Here is a 19,021-nt window from a genome sequence, read left to right on the forward strand (position 1 = left end):
AAAAAGTTCCATTTAATAACTCATTCACTTACTCTTTTTAAATAATATTTGATGATCAGTTGAAATATGTAATTCTGCAGCTGATATAAACAGCATGAGTTGTAGAGGACAATAACATATTTATTTCAAAAATCCAAAAGAGAAATAAGAAGATAATGAGTGTTTCCATTTTAAATTAATAAGGGAACTAAATTAATAAACATCAAATAACTTTTACTTAAGTTACTTTAGTTTTACTTAATATGTAACACACAGTTCTCTTACGAGAGGTCTCTCGTACTGCGTAAGATATCTTACGCTAGGGGAAAATCCTTTTCCGCGAGATATTGAAGCCAAAAATTATCCTTAATTTTGTAATAATGCAAAACGCGTTGCAGCAGCAATGCAGACATAGGCGAGACAGCTCGCGCGCCTATTGGCTGCTCTGCGGCAACTGCAGCAGCCTATCGAGCGAGGCCTGGCGTGACGTCAGACCCAATCAGGGCACTTCGCGCCCGCTGCGTCACGTCCCGCCGAAATGGGCGTGGTCTAGGCCTATAAATATCGCTCGCAGGCAGCTATTATCTGATTTTTCATCCTTCAAGCGAAGCACACGCATCGCTGGAGCTGGATAAGAAGCCGCGCCGTCTGAAAGAGAGCACCTTCAGCGGGACGAGTCACTGAAGTCGCTGGCCGCGCCGCCTTCCTTGCCTTCCTGCTGCGCTTTCCGGCATTATATCCTTTCTCTGCTACTGTGTTTATGTATGTGTGTGTGCTCGCCGCCGCGACACACACCCCCATTGCACTAAAAGAGCTGGGCGTCTTTTTCAAGACGCCCCTTTTCCTGATCACGCAGCTCTCGCACTCGCTCTGCCTATGGTGACTCTGAGGACTCACCTGGCATCCTTCTCCGAGACTGCTCCTCCGCCCCCCCCCCCCCCCAACCCGCAAAGCTTGCCGGTTCGCCCGCTTGCCTTGCCTGCTTGGGGGACGATACCTGTTCTCCCTCTGTTCGAGCCGCGCACACCGCGCCGCTCACAGAGGATGTCAGGAGCGGGCGGTCACGGGGCTAGCTTTCTCTCTCCCTCTGTTCAAGCCGCGCAAACTGCGCCGCTCACAAGGGAGGCTGGAAGCGGACGGTCGGGGTTAGTTTTTCTTTACGTTATAAGAAAGCTACCCTGCCTTCTGCGCCCCATTCATGCGTCACTCACCGGCGAAAGGAGAAAGGTGTGTTTTTAGTCCCTCCGAGGATGGACTGACCTTCAATTTCTCATACATATTCCCAGTTCCCTGACCATGCGACTGGAAATATCAATATTGCAGCAGGCGAGCCTGTTTTCATACAAGCGCGCCTGCAAGCATACGCCGAAGAAAGCATGTGACGCTCTTATATGCTCATGCATCCGAAAACCTTTGCGTTCCCCCCCTGTGGCTCAGTGGCGGAATCATTGGTTTTTCTCACGAGAGACCGGAGTTCGAATCCCGGTCTAGCGGCAGTTAAAATTATGCCGCCAATGCTTCGCTCTGTCAGTTCCCTGAAAAGCGACTGCAGACGTGCATTTTGCAGCCAACGAGCGCGTTGCACAACCCGCTCGCCTGCACTCAAACACCGTTTCTATGGTTTCCGTGCGTCACTGGCGAAAGGAGAAAAGAGCGTTTTCTGGTCCCCCCGCGGACGGACCGACCTCCTCTTTCTCGTACATTTCTCATTCCCCTCTGAAGTTCGGGCGACTGGAAATGTCAGTATTGCAGTGAGCAAGCCTGTTGTAATACACGCATGCCTGCAAACAAACGCCAGCACGTTGACGCTCTCTTATGCCGTCAATGCTCGCTCTGTCAGTTCCCTGAAAAGGCGACTGCAGATGTGTATTTTGCAGCCAACGAGCGCGTTGTACAACCCGCTCACCTGCACCCAAACACCGTTTCTATGGTGTTCCATGCGTCACTGGCGTAAGGAAAAAAGGGAGTTTTTCTGGTCCCGCTGCGGACGGACCAACCTCCTTTTTCCTATACATTTCCCATTCCCCTCTGGAATTCAGGCGACTGGAAATGTCAATATTGCAGTGAACAAGCCTGTTGTAATGCACGCAGGCCTGCAATAAACGCCAGCATGTTGACGCTCTCTGTTTCTATGGCAACTTCTCGCTCGTTCAGTTCCAGTAAATGTGACTGTTCCAGTGTATCCTGCAGTAAACAAGTCGGTTCTGTCACCCGCTTGCCTGCACACAAACGCCGTTTTTACGGCTACCCAGATAAATCCCATAAGTGTGAATTTTTCTGGTGTCCCGGCCACGGCCGATGGTGCTTTATGTGTAAGAAGAATGCCCACTGCCCAGTGCCCATCTCTACACACAAGCACAGCCCGTCACACAGGGCTCGCGCACATGAATCGACTCAGACCGATTGCGCTTCAAACATGGTGAATGTGCCCACTAACACCACGTTATGCATGTCTCACGGTTTCTGTAAAAACGAAACCAACGTGCACTCGCTTCACGCAAGCGAACGATGCTTTCGGTGTGATAAATGTGCCCGCTGTCCCGCGCCCACATCCACACATAGACATGACAGTTCCCACGGGAACCGCCCAGCCCTCCCCCTCGCGGTTAACCACCGCAGAGGAGTCGAGCGCGGGCAATCTGCCCGCTGTCATCAGCGCGCCCCATGCCTCAAATGTCACGAGCGCCACGCTTGTGTTACAGCACACCGAAGCTTCTCCATCGCTGAGCGAGCGGAGCGCGCTTCGTATTCAACCCCTAGCGATCCATGCAGACGCATGGGCAAAGCTACCCGGGGTTTCGAAGTGGGTGCTGAACATTATAGAAAGAGGCTATTCGCTGCAGTTTCGCCGACGCCCTCGCCGCTATGTGGCGCGCGTCGAGACCACGGTAAAAACAGAAGTAGCACATCTACTTCGAGCCGAAGTGACGAAACTATTGAGCAAAGGGGCCATAGAGCCTCTCTCTCAAGTTCAGAGCGAAGGAGGGCTATACAGCAGATACTTCCTGGTACCGAAAAAAGACGGGGGTCTCAGACCCATACTAGATCTAAGGCAACTGAACAAAGTGCTTGTGAAGCGACAGTTCAGGATGCTCACGACCAGGCAAATCCTTGTGCAGATTCGCCAAGGAGATTGGTTTGTGTCAATAGATCTGAAAGACGCGTATTTTCAAATACAGATAGCGTCACGTCACAGGCGATATTTGAGATTCGCCTTCGAGGGCCAGGCATATCAGTACACAGTCCTGCCGTTCGGTTTGTCCCTAGCACCCCGTACATTTACGAAGTGCATGGATGCGGCGCTCGCACCCCTCAGAATGAGAGGCATGCGAGTGCTGAACTATTTGGACGATTGGCTGATTCTAGCGCAATCTCGCGCAGTGCTCATAGAACACACGACCATTTTACTCGATCACCTCTAGGATTTGGGTCTGAGTGTCAATTGGGCGAAGAGCTCCCTGTCACCCAGTCAGAAAATATCTTTCCTGGGCACAGAACTGGACTCACTATCCATGATAGCGCGACTATCACAACAGCGCGCGGTAGACATTCGACGCACAGCGAACTCTTTTCGCTGCGGCGCGTCTGTCCCGCTCAAGAGATTTCAGAAGATGCTAGGTCTCATGGCCTCAGCATCGTCAGTGCTCCAGCTGGGTCTGCTCCGCATGCGCCCGCTGCAGTTTTGGCTGAAAGCGCGAGTCCCACGCGAAGCGTGGGCACCCGGTTTGCTTCGCCTCAGGGTCAATCAGAAGTGCGTTACAGCTCTGAAACCCTGGAAAGCGAACGACTGGTACCAATCAGGTGTAAGCCTGGGGACTTCCTCGAGGGTGAAAGTGGTGTCCACGGACGCGTCCACCTCGGGATGGGGAGCGCTGCTCGAGGGCAGACCGTTCTTCGGCCAGTGGTCAGAACGGGAGAAGCTCCTGCACATAAACTGCCTCGAAATGCTGGCAGTAGACAACGCGCTGACGCGTTTTTGTCCCCAAATAAAAGGTCACCACGTCTTGGTCCGTTCGGACAACATGTCTGTGGTGTCCTACATAAATCGCCAGGGCGGCATCAGATCCGAGAAACTGTACAGGCTGGCAGAACGCCTCCTGGTATGGGCTCAGTGCAACCTGCGCTCGCTCAGAGCAGCGCACGTGCCAGGGATCTTGAATATAGGACCGGACAGACTGTCCAGGAACAATGTTCCGGCAGGCGAGTGGTCTCTACACCCACAGACAGTCCATCTGCTGTGGAATAAATTTGGCAGAGCGGAAGTGGACCTGTTTGCGTCTCAAGAAAACGCTCACTGTCAAGAATTTTTCTCCAAGAGCAGGAGCGCGCTGGCCCATGTGTGGCCCCGCCGCCCGCTCCATGCTTTTCCCCCCGTCTCTCTCCTGCCTCAGGTGATGGAACGGATCAGGGAAGAAGGATGCTCAGTACTGCTGGTAGCACCGTTCTGGAAAAAACCAACCTTGGTTCCCAGTCGTGATGCAGTTAGCAAGTACTGCCCCGTGGCCAGTACCAATGGGGAGAGATCTCCTCTCACAGGCCCGCGGCTCGATCTGGCATCCTCACCCGGAACTATGGTCCCTTCATGTCTGGGCCATCAACGGGTACATGTTGGACTCCCTAAAGGAGTATTAAACACGATCACGCAGGCTAGAGCTCCGTCTACAAGACGACTCTATTCTTCGAAATGGTCGGTGTTTTCGGGCTGGTGCACAGCCCGTGGTGTGTCACCCACAAACTGTGGTGTGACGGAGGTGCTTTCCTTCCTACAAGAGCTGTTGGATGGGGGCAGGGCCCCCTCCACGCTCAAAGTTTATGTGGCGGCTATAGCAGCGTTCTCAGAAACAACGCTTGGTCAGTCAATAGGAAGGAACGATTTAGTCATCCGCTTCCTTAGAGGAGCTAAGAGACTGAATCCTCCCAGACCTCCCTCAGTCCCCGTATGGGACCTTTCTACGGTTCTGGAAGCCATGAAAGGTGCGCCATTTGAGCCTTTACAGTCAATCGATTTGAAACACCTGTCTTTCAAGACGGTGTTTTTGCTGGCTCTCGCTTCAGTGAAGCGCATAGGGGATCTGCACGCGCTCTCTGTGAGCGCGGCGTGCATGGAGTTTGGGCCCAATGACTCAAAAGTATACTCAAACCTAAGCACGGTTATGTTCCAAAATCCCTCAACACACCGTTTAGGGCGCAGGTTATCTCCCTGTCAGCCCTACCGGTCCCTGATGAGGAAAGAGACGCGAGCCTCCTTTTGCCCAGTCAGGGCATTACGAGCTTATGTGTCTCGCTCGTCTGTTTTTCAGACAGACGGAGCAGCTTTTTGTTTCGTTTAGCGGACGTTCTAAGGGACTAGCCGCGTCGAAACAGAGCCTATCCAGATGGATAGTTGATGCTATAGCGCTGGCATACGCCTCCAAGGGCATGCAGTGCCCATTGGGTGTCAGAGCGCACTCCACGAGAGGCATGGCCTCTTCGTGGGCCTGGTCAAGTGGGATTGCCTTGCAAGATATTTGTATGGCGGCAGGCTGGGCCTCCCCGTCTGCATTTATAAGGTTTTATAACCTAGAGGTTCCCGCCCTGCAGGCCAGGCTGCTGTCGGTCTAAATTTACCAGTATTATCTGACCTGATGCGATCAGCTCAGAATGCTGCGTCTGCTGAGCACAGCTCAATGTTCGACAGTATAAAGCTGGGCAAACTGTGTAAGACCCACATTTTCCCCATCAGTTCAGGCCGTACCCCGCCCTGTCTGTATGATGAAATTCGCGTCCCATCGACGCTACTATATGTGGAAAAGTGAGGCTGCACCCCTCCCTCTTCCCGGACTCCCTGTGAGTTCCCTGAGTGATTGTGCACTATATGTACCCCGGGTTTTCGCCCTTGGGTCTTTGGTGTCAGATCTCAGCATGCACGGCGTTTTACATTGGGTCCCCTAGCGTAAGATATCTTACGCAGTACGAGAGACCTCTCGTAAGAGAACGTACTCGGTTACTAACGTAACCTCGGTTCTCTCTAGAAGAGGGAACGAGTACTGCGTATCTTGCCGTGCATGCACACGCTCTGGTTGCTTCGATGATGAAAAACCAGATAATAGCTGCCTGCGAGCGATATTTATAGGCCTAGACCACGCCCATTTCGGCGGGACGTGACGCAGCGGGCGCGAAGTGCCCTGATTGGGTCTGACGTCACGCCAGGCCTCGCTCGATAGGCTGCTGCAGTTGCCGCAGAGCAGCCAATAGGCGCGCGAGCTGTCTCGCCTATGTCTGCATTGCTGCTGCAACGCGTTTTGCATTATTACAAAATTAAGGATAATTTTTGGCTTCAATATCTCGCGGAAAAGGATTTTCCCCTAGCGTAAGATATCTTACGCAGTACTCGTTCCCTCTTCTAGAGAGAACCGAGGTTACGTTAGTAACCGAGTACGTTCTTCATGAGAACACAGGAGTGAAAGAGAGTTCAGTGCTTTTGATGATCGAGGTGCAAAGAAACATCTGCAAATATTGTCATTATTCAAGTTAGGAAATATTTTAGGTTACTGACAATGTTTAAAGGCAGGGTCGGCAGTTTTTTTCTAAAAATTATTTTTCCAAATTTGTTTAAACTTTCTTTATATACCAATACATAATTAAAATGTAAGTACTCTGAAAAAGAGAGTATAAAAATCGAGTGTCTGTAGTCCTCTCAGGGCGCAATAAACACAGCTACTTATTTCCATTCGGAACGAATGAAATGATTGGCTGGGTGACTGTCACTCTCCCTCGCTACCATGGCTACCACCCCCCCACCCCCGCTGCTACAGGAGCTGCCCACATGAGCTACCACCTGTCCGTGAGCCGACGATGCGTACTTGTGTCTGGAGTGTAGTCCTCATCAGAGCCAAAAATGCTTTCATTGTGGAAACTCTTACATGCAAAACACCGTATATGTTATGAATCTTACACGAAATTCACCTTCATCACAGTGTAACTGATGGTAATGGGAAAATGTGTATCAATGCAACCTGTTTTTAGCTTGTTACCAAATCAAACTCAATTTATTTGAAACTTTACCAGTATCGATATGCTAGCTTGATAGTGAGTACTAACAGCCATGTTAGTTGTTTATATTCATAATGATAAAGTTAGGTATTTTATTACATGTGATTCTGACATGATGTCACTACATGCACTGGCAAACGCATCCTCCAGCTGAGCGGTCGTCGCGCGTTCATGTGTTCTGGGGGCGTGGCTTTGGAAGGAGCCCAGAAGGGGGGTGGGTGGGGGGGTGGGAGTGAATGGGAATAATTAGCTGTGTTTATTGCAGATTAAAAGGTCTACAGACACTCAATTTTTATACTCTCTTTTTCAGAGTACTTAAATAAAGTGTAAAAAAAAATTGAATTTTTTTTTTTTTTTGGAAAAAACTACCGACCCTGCCTTTAAGTGTCATGTTTCCAATGATCACAGGAGATTCATGCAGCTCAACTAATAGAGCTTTAATGGATTTTACGCGTCTGAAACTAATGTCTCTGAGTGTCAGATTACAGTCTTTACAGTTTTATCCACTGAATAAAGCTTCTAGATCACGTCAATTTCATAACTTTCAAGTGTGTGTGTGTGTGTGTGAGAGAGTGTGTGTGTGAGAAAGAGTGTGCATGAGTGTGAGGGTGTGTGTGTGTGTGTGTGTGTGTGTGTGTGTGTGTGTATCTGGTGCTTCAGATAGTACAGAACTGGAATAACTAGAATAACTGGATACTGGGAAAATGTTAAATAAATTTTTTTTCATTACTCGTAATTTTTATCATTCACAATCATTATTGAAACTTTTAGTATTTTCAGTCTCACATTATTCTTTTTAATCCAGTCTGGTCTGAAATGTAAAAGATGAGTCTTCCAAGAAGAGAATGACAAAATGTGAAACTACTTCTTGAATCTAATAATGTTGAGTTTCAATAATCAGCAGCATTCAGCTGAATCCAGGGGCGTAGCACAAGATCCCGGGCCCTATGCATAGGCAGTCCTGATGGGCCCCCATGTTCCTCAAAAAAATAAATAATAATAATAATATGGCCTCTGCACACATGAATCTGTAGACCTAGATATTTATAGCGTAATAACTATTAAATGTAAATGCTTGGAGTAGCCTGATAATTTGTCATGTGTGCACACACATTTCAAACCTCCTTTCAACATTCTCTAGCCTAAATTACTGTGGTTACTAAGTTTAAGCTAAATGATATTACAATTTTTTTTGTATATAACGCTCAACGTAGGCTATATAATTGCTAATTATTGCTAATTTTAGATATTATAGCCTATTATTTTAAAATTAAACAGGTTTCAATTTAGGCTGTTATAATGGTGTGTTGTGCAAACAGCATTGTTAGTGTACAGTTTATTTTATAGCCTTTACCTCAGATTACATGTATAACCAAATTATCATCTGAAAGTGTATTCAATGGGTCGTCTCGGTTGATTTTTAGCACTAACGATCGCGGAGATATTCAAGCAGTTTAGCACTACAGATTTCGTGTTCTAGATTGGGCTCACCTTTCTTTGAAAATAAGTCAGTTACCAATTGTTTCCCCTCATTTTGTTTTCTTTCCTTCTAATGTCGTTCCTTTCATTTTGGGGGGCCTGATTTGCCTTGCTTTGAGAAAGACATTTCTACAGCAGAAGTTTGCGCTCCTCCAGATGAACCAAAGAGTATAGAAGCCCAAGAGGCGAAACTCTGTTGTGTTATGGGTAACAGTCTGTAGATGGCGCTGCGGAGGCGCGTCCGCCATTATGGACTGAAAGCTGCTGAAATGAGAATGGCCCTGTCCCAAATGGCGCACTTCATGCGGACTTTCGGTCTCGTGGACTTGAATTGCGCGTGCTCGCTGAGTCTACGAGTCCGTAGGCCGTCCCATTCAGCATTTTACCGCTCTGAAGTGTGCTCAGCAGCGCCCCCTTTGTACCCTTGAAGCGGTCTTCCACGAAGCCCGCATAGATGCAGGCTCCACACACTTTAACTACCCAGGAATCCTTGCGAAAGGCCAATCAGACAACAGATGGGAGGAGATTTCACTCACGGATAATTGTTGACATGGCTGAGAAGAAAATATTACTGTTTTTATGACCTAAATGTACATTTTACCAGTTGTTACCTACAGTTTATACAAACATTATGGTCATCGACCAGTGGTTGATGTCTCAAACATAATAATAGCGTGTTTAATAATACGATCGCATTATGATTCATTAAACCGAATGGCAGGGCTTTACTGAGTCATATGTAAACATAGTATGAATATTGAAACCTGTAAATTGAAAAAAAAAATGTTTAAATTCTGTTTTAAAATTGTAATCTTAGTTCAAATGGAACATTATGTATTATTATGTACAACTGTATACATCATTTAAATAAGCATGATTTATCTATTGTCTAATGCCCAGGTGATATGCACAATATCAAAATATAGAACTGTAAAATTAGGCTGTGTAGTGGACATGCAGATAAGACGTCGGAGCGCAAAAATGTGATTTCTCCTGTCCAACAACAACCAGACCGTTATTTCCGGCATGCCGAGCGAGTCTGTCCCAAAAATACCTCTCAATGCGCCCTCGTGGACTCGCGCCAAGGGCCCTATAGGTCTGCACTACATGACGTCACCAAAGTGTGGACTCTGAGGAAGTCCACAAGTCCGGAGTGTGCCATTTGGGACAGGGCCAATGAGGTCTCTGCAGAGCAACAAAAGGCGTGCCTCAATTTTGGGGCGTTTTCCAACTGGGTAGGCGTTTTACAACCTCTGTGCCTGGTTTGCTAAAACTTGAGTGGGCGATTCCTAATACTTGAATACGCTTTTCCTAATCAGATATGAGTGATAAAGTGAGAAAACGGTGAAATGAGGAGAGAGATCACCTGTCCTGCATATGGATGTAAGTGGATTTTTGTAAATTCTCATTTTGTCTAAGTTAACGTTTTAATTAGTTTGTGTAAATTTGCTTGCAACATGATTAGACAGAAAAAGCTCCAAGAGGTCTGCCACTTACAATATATCGCTAACGATTATTAGCAAACATTCGCTAACTTTTTGGTGCATAAGTTTGTTACTTTAGTGTTGATAGTGGTAGTTTGCTTAATTTTTTCCTGTCTTCGTATTCTAATATAAAAAAAAATAGTTAGCTTGTCAGACTAGAAAACAACAGTTGTAAACAAATGTTAATGGGTTATTCCACCGAATAGGTGCCATTTATGTCCCCAGGACATTATGGCCCGGTTTCACAGACAGGGTTTAGCCTAAACCAGGATTAGTCCATAGTTCAATTAGGACATTTAAATAATTTTCATAAACATGCTTAGAAAAAAAAACATTACTGTTGTTCATCTTGAGACAAAACAAAGGCACTGATATATTTTAAGATCAGTAAGTGCAAGTTTATTTCAGTTGGAACAACTCAGACTTACATTTTAGTCTAGGACTAGGCTTTAAAATTGTTTGTGAAACCGGGGGGTATAGGTACTAATATGTACAAAAATTACTATAAATACATTTTAAGGAAAGTGTTGTGCACATTAATCTAACTGCAAATTTTATCTAATTAAAAAAATTATTAAAAACTATAATATTTTGGATAAATTACGTTTTCATTTATTTTGACAGAGAAATTGCTCAAAGCCTGTGTCCTGGGACATGGACATAATTCTATTCTGAGGACCTTGGGGTATGTTTCATTTTACACCAAATGTGATTGAAAATTTTAATGAATTAGGAATTTAGTGGTACTAGATAAAAATGATATCATATGTAATTTACTTATATCTAGGATATACCTCGACAAGAGATGTGCGGGAAGAGGACCTCTAGTGGACACCCAGGGAACACAAACCAGACACTGTGACATAACCCCCCCCTCTACGGAGCGGCTACCAGACGCTCCAAGACAAACAAAAGTCCAGGCGGGAGGTGAAATGGTGGAGGATCAGGGGGCGGGATGGGGGGCCAGGTCCATGGAGGGGAACAGGAACAGGGAGTGATGGCTTAGCCGGCGGCCCGGGCGAAGCAGATGACCCATTTCTTCTGCTGAGTCCTCAGATGGTCGGTACGTTCTGTCACGGTTGGGATGATTGCAAAAAGGTGCGAGGACTCAAGTGCAGGAGAATGGTTTATTTACAAAAAGAAAAACAAACACAAAACAAAACCCACGAGGGGGGGAAACATAACTAGCAAATATAAAACAAAACCAGAACATGAAACCAACTGCAGGATCACAGGAAACAGGAAACATTAGACAACGTACCGACACAGACTGCAAACAAGAGGGGACTTATAAAGGGAAACTAATCAGGAGGGAACAGGTGGAAGAACTCAAACAATAATCAGATAACAAGTGGGAGGGATCAGACAATGACATGAGCACATGGCCCAAAATAACAAAACACCCATGTGCAGCACAAGACAGGACAGGCATGTGACACCACTTCCATTTTAGTACTGTTTATAGTTCATGTGTGCACTTGCTAGATTGCACATCTTTTTTGTACCTTTCCGCCTGTAATAGGACATTTACAGATTTTTTTTATTCTTGCCATTGAAACGTTCACTGTGTGCACTTTCACTGAAGATGTTGAAAAAACAAGTTGTTAATATTTTTGTGATATTCTATGTAAAAGATGAACTGTCTTTAGAAATGTTCATTTATAATTGTATTTATTTATTTATTTATTTATTTGTCCAAATCATATATATGGTGATGTTCACTAATTTCAAAATCAACATTTGAATAAATATCTTATTACTGTGTGTCTGCCTATATATTATTTCATGAATTTCTGTTATTCATATAACAAGGAAAATGCATAATGGAACATAAATATTGATAGATTAAAGGTTTGCAGTAATTTTATAATTGTATCTTTGCAAACCGTAAGTGGTAGGCTAATGAAGCCGATTCGGTGGGGGACATACCCTTACGAAAATGTACTATAGGAATCTTATAGTATTTTGGGACAAAATATTATAGGAATCTTATAGGAATACTATAGTAATTTGGGACATACTAGAAGTACGATAAGACTACTATAGAAATACTATAGCAGCTTTAAAATATTATACAGAACATCACAGAAGTATGTTATGTTCTGTAACACCTCTGTAATATCCTAGAGCCGCTATAGTATTTCTATAGTAGGCTAGTCTTATAGTACTTCTATAGTAATATTTTGTCCCAAAATACTATTTTCCTAAGGGTAATTAGGCCATGCATAACCAACACATAGACGTAACATTTTCTGTCATTTAACGTCGGTCATCCTCATTAATGTATTTTAAATTGTTTAAAATATGACTTTAACAATTTGTTGTTAAAATGACTTTTAACAATCATATCTAAACGAATTGTTTATATATGACGGCCAGAAAAAAATAAGTTATGTTAAGTTTCTGTTATGTTAAGTTGGTTCAGTGCCATTGACTCCCATTATTTTTCGGCGTTTTCCTTCAGTTTTCAGTCCATAATGGCGGCCGCGCCGTCACGTCATGGGGGCAACTGTTGCTATGGAGCGTTCTATTGAGTTTCGCCTCTTGGGCTTCTATACTCTTTGGATGAACTAACTAACGTGCAGATGTACTAAACCATTTGGCGCATTAGCAAGGGGTGGGACCAGTCAGTCAATCAACAAAGTTATTCAGCCAATACACTAATTTTACATTTCATCTGACATTCATTATGAAATTTAATTAGGAAATGAAAATATCCAGGTAACATAAAATATATTCCAGACTTTTCAAGGGCCCTCTCTCCCTTTTGGGCCCTGGTAATCAGTACTGGTTTTACCCCCAGTCCGACGCCCCTGGCTGAATCCATCAGACCAAACAATAATCTACTACTAATGAGCAAAAAATTATTTACATTGCATTATTTACATGTCAATAGGGCTTAATTAGTAAAAAAGATTTGGTCAGCCAATCAAATCACATGATGGAGACTATCATTTGTTCTTTTTCAAAACAAGAAACATAAAATTAGTGTTTCCAATTTAAATGAATGAGGGAAAGAAATTAATTAACATACAAAATAATGTTTTAATTATTGAGTAAAACGTTTTTTGTGAGGGTTATGTTTAGGTGTAGATGATAGAAAATATTATCTCAGTATAAAATCAATAGAAGTGAATGGAAAGATTCCATGGAAATACACAGATATGTGTTTGTTTCCCTGAATGGATGTTTTTCTCTCACAGTTTCATCTCACATAGTTTGAAAAACCAGTTCTGCAGAGAAACACACAGTTCTTCATGAGAACACGTTAGGGTTAGGCATTAGGCATTCCCTAACCCGAAGTGAAAGAGAGTTCAGTGCTTTTGATGATTGAGGTGCAAAGAAACTTCTGCAAATATTGTCATTATTCAAGTTGAGAAATATTTTAAGTTACTGACAATGTTTAAGTGTCATGTTTCCAGTGATCACAGGAGATTCATGCAGCTCAACTAATAGACCTTTAATGACTTTTACGCGTCTGAAACTAATGTCTCTGAGTGTCAGATTACAGTCTTTACAGTTTCATCCACTGAATAAAGCTTCTAGATCACGTCAATTTCATAACTTTCATATGTGTGTGTGAAAGAGTGTGTGTGAGTGAGTGTGTGTGTGTGTGTGTGTGTGTGTGTGTGAGAGAGAGAGAGAGAGAGAGAGAGAGTGTGCGTGTGTGTGTGTGTGTGTGTGTGTGTGTGTGTGTGTGTGTGTGTGTGTGTGTGTGTGTGTGTGTGTGTGTGTGTGTATCTGGTGCTTCAGATAGTACACAACTGGAATAACTAGAATAACTGGATACTGGGAAAATGTCAAACTATTTTTTTTCATTACTCGTAATTTTCACATTCACAATCACTATTGAAACTTTTAGTATTTTCAGTGTCACCTTATTCTTTTTAATCCAGTCTGGTCTGAAATGTAAAAGACAAGTCTTACAATGAGATTATAACAAAATGTGAAACTACTTCTTGAATCTAATCATGTTGAGACTCAATAATCAGCAACATTCAGCTGAATATATCAGACCGAACAATATTTCTACTTACACAATATAGACATTCCTCATAAACATCTATTTTTCACAGATGTACATTGATAAATACACATATATACCCACTCAAAAACTCAACCATTCTTATAAACATTACAAAATATTGGATACAATTTTTTATTTTATTTATTTTTTACACAAAAAACTCATCAATTTAACACCAGCTCATTTTCAAAATCCACTGAGCACAAAACATCATTCAAAGCCCAAATTTCAACAAATCTGTCCATATTATTCCTTAGTTTAAAATATGCAAACTCTGCCTTGATTCTAGTTGCTATAAGTGCCTTTAAAACCACCTCAGGACCTACTTCCCCCTCTCCTTTCAGTTTCCTTTTCTGTGTTAATCAGATTGCCATCTTGGCTCCTCCAACCACAAAGTTAATTAATGAGATTCTTTTCCTGTCTGATGCAACATATTTTGGTCCAAAAATGAAAAATTAATTATTGAACCCTACCCCAAAATCTCTGACCCACCCATCTAAGATCTGAAACAATCCTCTTAACCTTAAACAATTTAAAAACAAATGATCTACTGACTCCTCAGTGCCACAAAAAGGACATTCTTTCCCTACAGTGGGGTCAATGTGTGCCACGTGCCTGTTTGTAGCTACCGCCCAGTGAACAACCCTCCATTGGAGATCCGCCGTGCGTTTCTCTATAGGAGGTTTGTATAGGGACCTCCAGCATCCTCTAGGGGACGAGTCCGGCCCGAACAAATCTGACCACTTTGTCTCCTTACAATCCTTGAGCACGTTATAATGGGAAACTTTCACACAAATATTGTACATGGCCTTTTTTGAGACAGTCTCGAAACCTTCCAGCACAGGAGTCCTGAAATGTAGAAGAGAACCTTCCTCTGGCTCCTCATCTACCGCTGCTGAGACTTCCACTTGGGGAAAAAGACTCCCTCAGTTCTGTTCAGGAACCTCGTCTTCCTCTGGGTTTTGTCTGAAGACAGAAGGCAATGCAGAGAGAGTTCCATCCATTATTCTCTTCATTACCCTTATGGACTTGATACCTGTCTTATTGCACATCTCCTCTGGACTTTTCCAGTTTTCACCAGTCTTTAGGTCAGCAATTCTTGTACACCCCGCTCTTGCCATTACATTCTGGATGCTTCTGGGCTCCAGTGCCGGTGCTGGTATCAGCGGGTTATTAAAAAGTGGTTCGTTCTCTGTCCAGGGTCCGATATCTGAGAGCACCCTCTTGACCATGAACGTTGAGGTCCATGCTCTTAAAACTGTCTTGTAGAAAGGGGAAACATTCCTCAAGTCCATGTTGGCCAAGTTGATTAAAAACAATTGCACATCATACTTGAAAATGTTCATTTTCCTCAACACAGCACACGCCGTATCAGCCCAGCACGGCTCCGCATACAGCAATCTTTGTGCTGCTTGAAGTCGGAATGTCTTTATTCTGCTGTTAATGTCCATTAGGCCTTGTCCTCCCTCTTGGATAGGTAGGAAAAGTACAGCAGATTTTTTCCAATGCTGTCCATCCCAGAAAAAGTCAATTAGCTTTCTTTGTAACTCTTCCACCACACTTTCTGGGGGATCCAGAACATTCATTTTGTGCCATAATGCAGATGCAGCCAGATTGTTCGTGACCAATACCCTGCCCCTATACGATAGCTGGGGCAGCACCCACGACCATCGAGACAACCGGTCACACATTTTCTCCACCATACCCTCCCAGTTTTTCTGCCTATATTGATCTGTTCCTAAAAATACTCCCAACATTTTCAAACCCTGTCTTCCCCATTTAACTCCCCCTGGAAGCACAGGAGGGGTCCTTCCCTGCCAATCTCCTAATAAATATCCTTCACTCTTCTCCCAATTTACTTTAGCTGATGAAGCCTTTTCGTAAACATTTAAAACATTTTTCAAATTCCCTACATCCGTTTCACTTCTAATAAAAACAGTGATGTCATCAGCATAGGCCGAAAGAGTGATTGGCCTGTTTTCACACCCTTTACCTAGAAACCCTTGCAGTTTCTCCCCGAGTTTACATAGCAGAGGTTCAATTGCTAGAGAGTACAGCTGTCCTGACAAAGGACAGCCTTGTCTTATACCTCTCTGAACCAAGACTGGACAACTTAGCCCAGCTCCAACCTTTAACATTGCAGAAGCTCCACTGTATAACAGTTTAATCCAAGAGATAAAGTTCTCACCAAAACCAAAAGCTTTAAGAGTTTCAAATAAATAAAAATTATCCACCTTATCAAAAGCCTTCTTTTGATCAATTGACAGAAAACACACATCCTCATTACCAGCATTTGCTAAACTCATTATATCACGCACAAGAAACAGATTGTCCATTATTGTTCTTTTTGGCACACAATATGTCTGAAAATCATTAATAACATACTCTAAAAAATGTTTTAACCTATTTCCAAGACACTTAGCTAGAATCTTATAGTCAGTACACAGTAGAGCTTCTGGTCTCCAGTTCTTTAACAGTCCAAGGTCACCTTTCTTTGGTAATAAAGATAAAACCGCTCTTCTACAACTAGTTGGCAGTTCATTTTTCCTGTGAGAAAATCTAAATACATAATTTTTTAAAAGAGCCCAGAATTGTTTGTAAAATTCAGAGGGTAGTCCATCAATGCCAGGGGACCGGCCATTAGAAAGTTTCTTTACCGCCTCTGATATTTCGTCCAGTTGGATATCGGCATCAAGCCATTGTCTCTGATCGCCGGTGAGCTTTGGCAAATTTCTTAATAGATCGTCCATGCAGTTAATGTCACAGTCTCTTGCTTTGAATAAATCAGTGTAAAAGTTCCTTGCATGATTTCTCATTTCTTTTGGATTGGTTGTTAAAGTTTCATCTGGTAGTTTCAAATGTAACATGAGTTTTCTTTCTCCTTCTTTCCGCTCCAAGTTGAAAAAGAAAGAGCTCGGAGCATCTATTTCTCGTATTGAGGAAAAACGGGCTCTTATCAAAGCACCTTTTGCTCTTTCATTAAACAGGGACGCCAACACAGTCTTTTTTTCTCTTAATAAATCCACTTCTTTTGAATTTTCTTCAATAATTCCTTCTTCGATTTCAGTTATCGCTCTCTCAAGTATTTTGATAGTGTCCTTTACAAGTCTGTTTGAGTGGGCTGTATAGTTCTGGCAAAAGATTCTTATTTGTGCTTTTCCAATCTCCCACCATTGCACTACCATTGCACCATTGAAGGTTAAAAGAAGGTTGAAAGATTTAAGTCTTAAGGGAATCCTTTGAAAGAAAGATCTATAATAAATATTCTTTTTTATTTTTTAAAAGTACTGTATTTTATTTTATTTTTCTAAACTGTTTTAATTATTCTTATTTCTTTTCATTATTTTAATTTCTTCTATGTAAAGCACTTTGAATTGCCATTGTGTATGAAATGTGCTATATAAATAAACTTGCCTTGCCTTGCCTTGCCTTGCCTAAATCTTCGTAGTCACTTTTTTGCTCTTGCTACTTAGACCAAAATAGCCCAAACTTTTCACAAAATAAAGAGTCATGTAATAATTTCAAATTAAAATGCCAATAATAACTAGAACGCTGTGACTTTTTTAAACTCATTTCAATCATGCACAAATGATGATCAGTAAAACCATTTGGAAAAATATTAGCTTTTAAAACCCTATTAGAATTATTTTTACTTAAAACCTATCCAACCTTGCAGCACTAATATAATCATGAGAGGCTTTAACCCATGTGTATTGTTTTACTGTTAGGTGTTTTTCCCTCCAAACATCAGATAAGTCATATTTCCTTATAATACTTTTTAATGAATCAGCAGACTGAGGATACGGTTCTTCACTATTTCGGTCTAGTGTAAAATCTAAGGTACAAGGTTTGTTTTGAATCAATTCATACAAAGCAGCTCTCTTACTATTATTCCTTCCTCCATTAATATTAATTGTCCCTATTTTTATGCTCTCCATGAAAAGAGAAAAAAAAAGAAAGACAAACAATCAGTAGGAAGCAAAAAGAAAAAAACACCATTTGTGACCTAACCATTACGTATATTTCTTTTTACTACATTCTTTACTTTTTCCGTAATTTTGTCACAATTTTTCTCAGTCTAAATCTTTTCCTTCGGCTCAATTCTTCAAATCCTACACTCTTCTGTATTTTAACTGCCGATCTCACAAATCTTTCAACATCAGGAAAAAAACTCTTGACATCAAAAGTCTTTCCAAAAGTTTCATCCAAGAAATCGTTTATTTCTTTCACTGTATATAACTGATCATCACCACACTGAGAAGCGCCTTCATGATCATTCCTGTGTCCAGTTTCATCTTCACATTGAGAAACATTCACCTCAGTTTCCTCCACTCTCTCACCACAAATACCAAGATTAATTGTTTCTTCACATCTTACATCCTGATTATTCTGTGTTTTGTTCCTTTTTCTAATGCATTTCCCTTTTCAGTTTCATCTAGACTCCTAACTGCACTATCCCTCTCACCATCATTCTCAGTTGACCCACTCGGTCCTGCTTTTTCATTTGACCCACTCGGTCCAGCTTTATCATTTGACCCACTCGGTCCAGCTTTATCATTTGACCCACTCGGTCCTGCTTTATCATTTGACCCACTCGGTCCAGCTTTATCATTTGACCCACTCGGTCCAGCTTTATCATTTGACCCACTCGGTCCTGCTTTATCATTTGACCCACTCGGTCCTGCTTTATCATTTGACCCACTCGGTCCAGCTTTATCATTTGACCCACTCGGTCCTGCTTTATCATTTGACCCACTCGGTCCTGCTTTATCATTTGACCCACTCGGTCCAGCTTTATCATTTGACCCACTCGGTCCAGCTTTATCATTTGACCCACTCGGTCCTGCTTTATCATTTGACCCACTCGGTTCAGCTTCTCCATTGTCTGACTCATTATTTTCAGTGTTCGTTTTACGAGGGCACGCATTTTTTTTGTGTCCTATTTCACCACATTCAAAACATTTTAAACTCCCGGTACTTGCATAAAGCATGTAGGACTTGCCTTCATACATGACTCGAA

General features: G+C 42.9%; 2 protein-coding genes across 8 annotated transcripts in view; both read left to right on the forward strand.

Moving 5' to 3' along the window:
* Nucleotides 1–19,021, forward strand: part of LOC309491192 (NACHT, LRR and PYD domains-containing protein 12-like) — a 293,341-nt gene that overhangs the window by 160,455 nt on the left and 113,865 nt on the right. The gene's annotated exons all lie outside the window — the stretch shown is intronic.
* Nucleotides 3,828–7,840, forward strand: LOC309489986 (uncharacterized protein; the record flags this gene model as incomplete). Its single annotated transcript, XM_082158941.1, has 3 exons — nucleotides 3,828–3,868; nucleotides 3,937–5,108; nucleotides 7,817–7,840. The coding sequence occupies exons 2-3, from the start codon at nucleotides 4,002–4,004 to the stop codon at nucleotides 7,838–7,840; spliced, it is 1,131 nt and encodes a 376-aa protein (XP_082015067.1). The 5' UTR covers nucleotides 3,828–3,868; nucleotides 3,937–4,001.

This window comes from Leuciscus leuciscus (genome assembly GCF_965113295.1).
Source record: "Leuciscus leuciscus genome assembly, chromosome: 25".
Taxonomy (NCBI): Eukaryota; Metazoa; Chordata; class Actinopteri; order Cypriniformes; family Leuciscidae; genus Leuciscus; species Leuciscus leuciscus.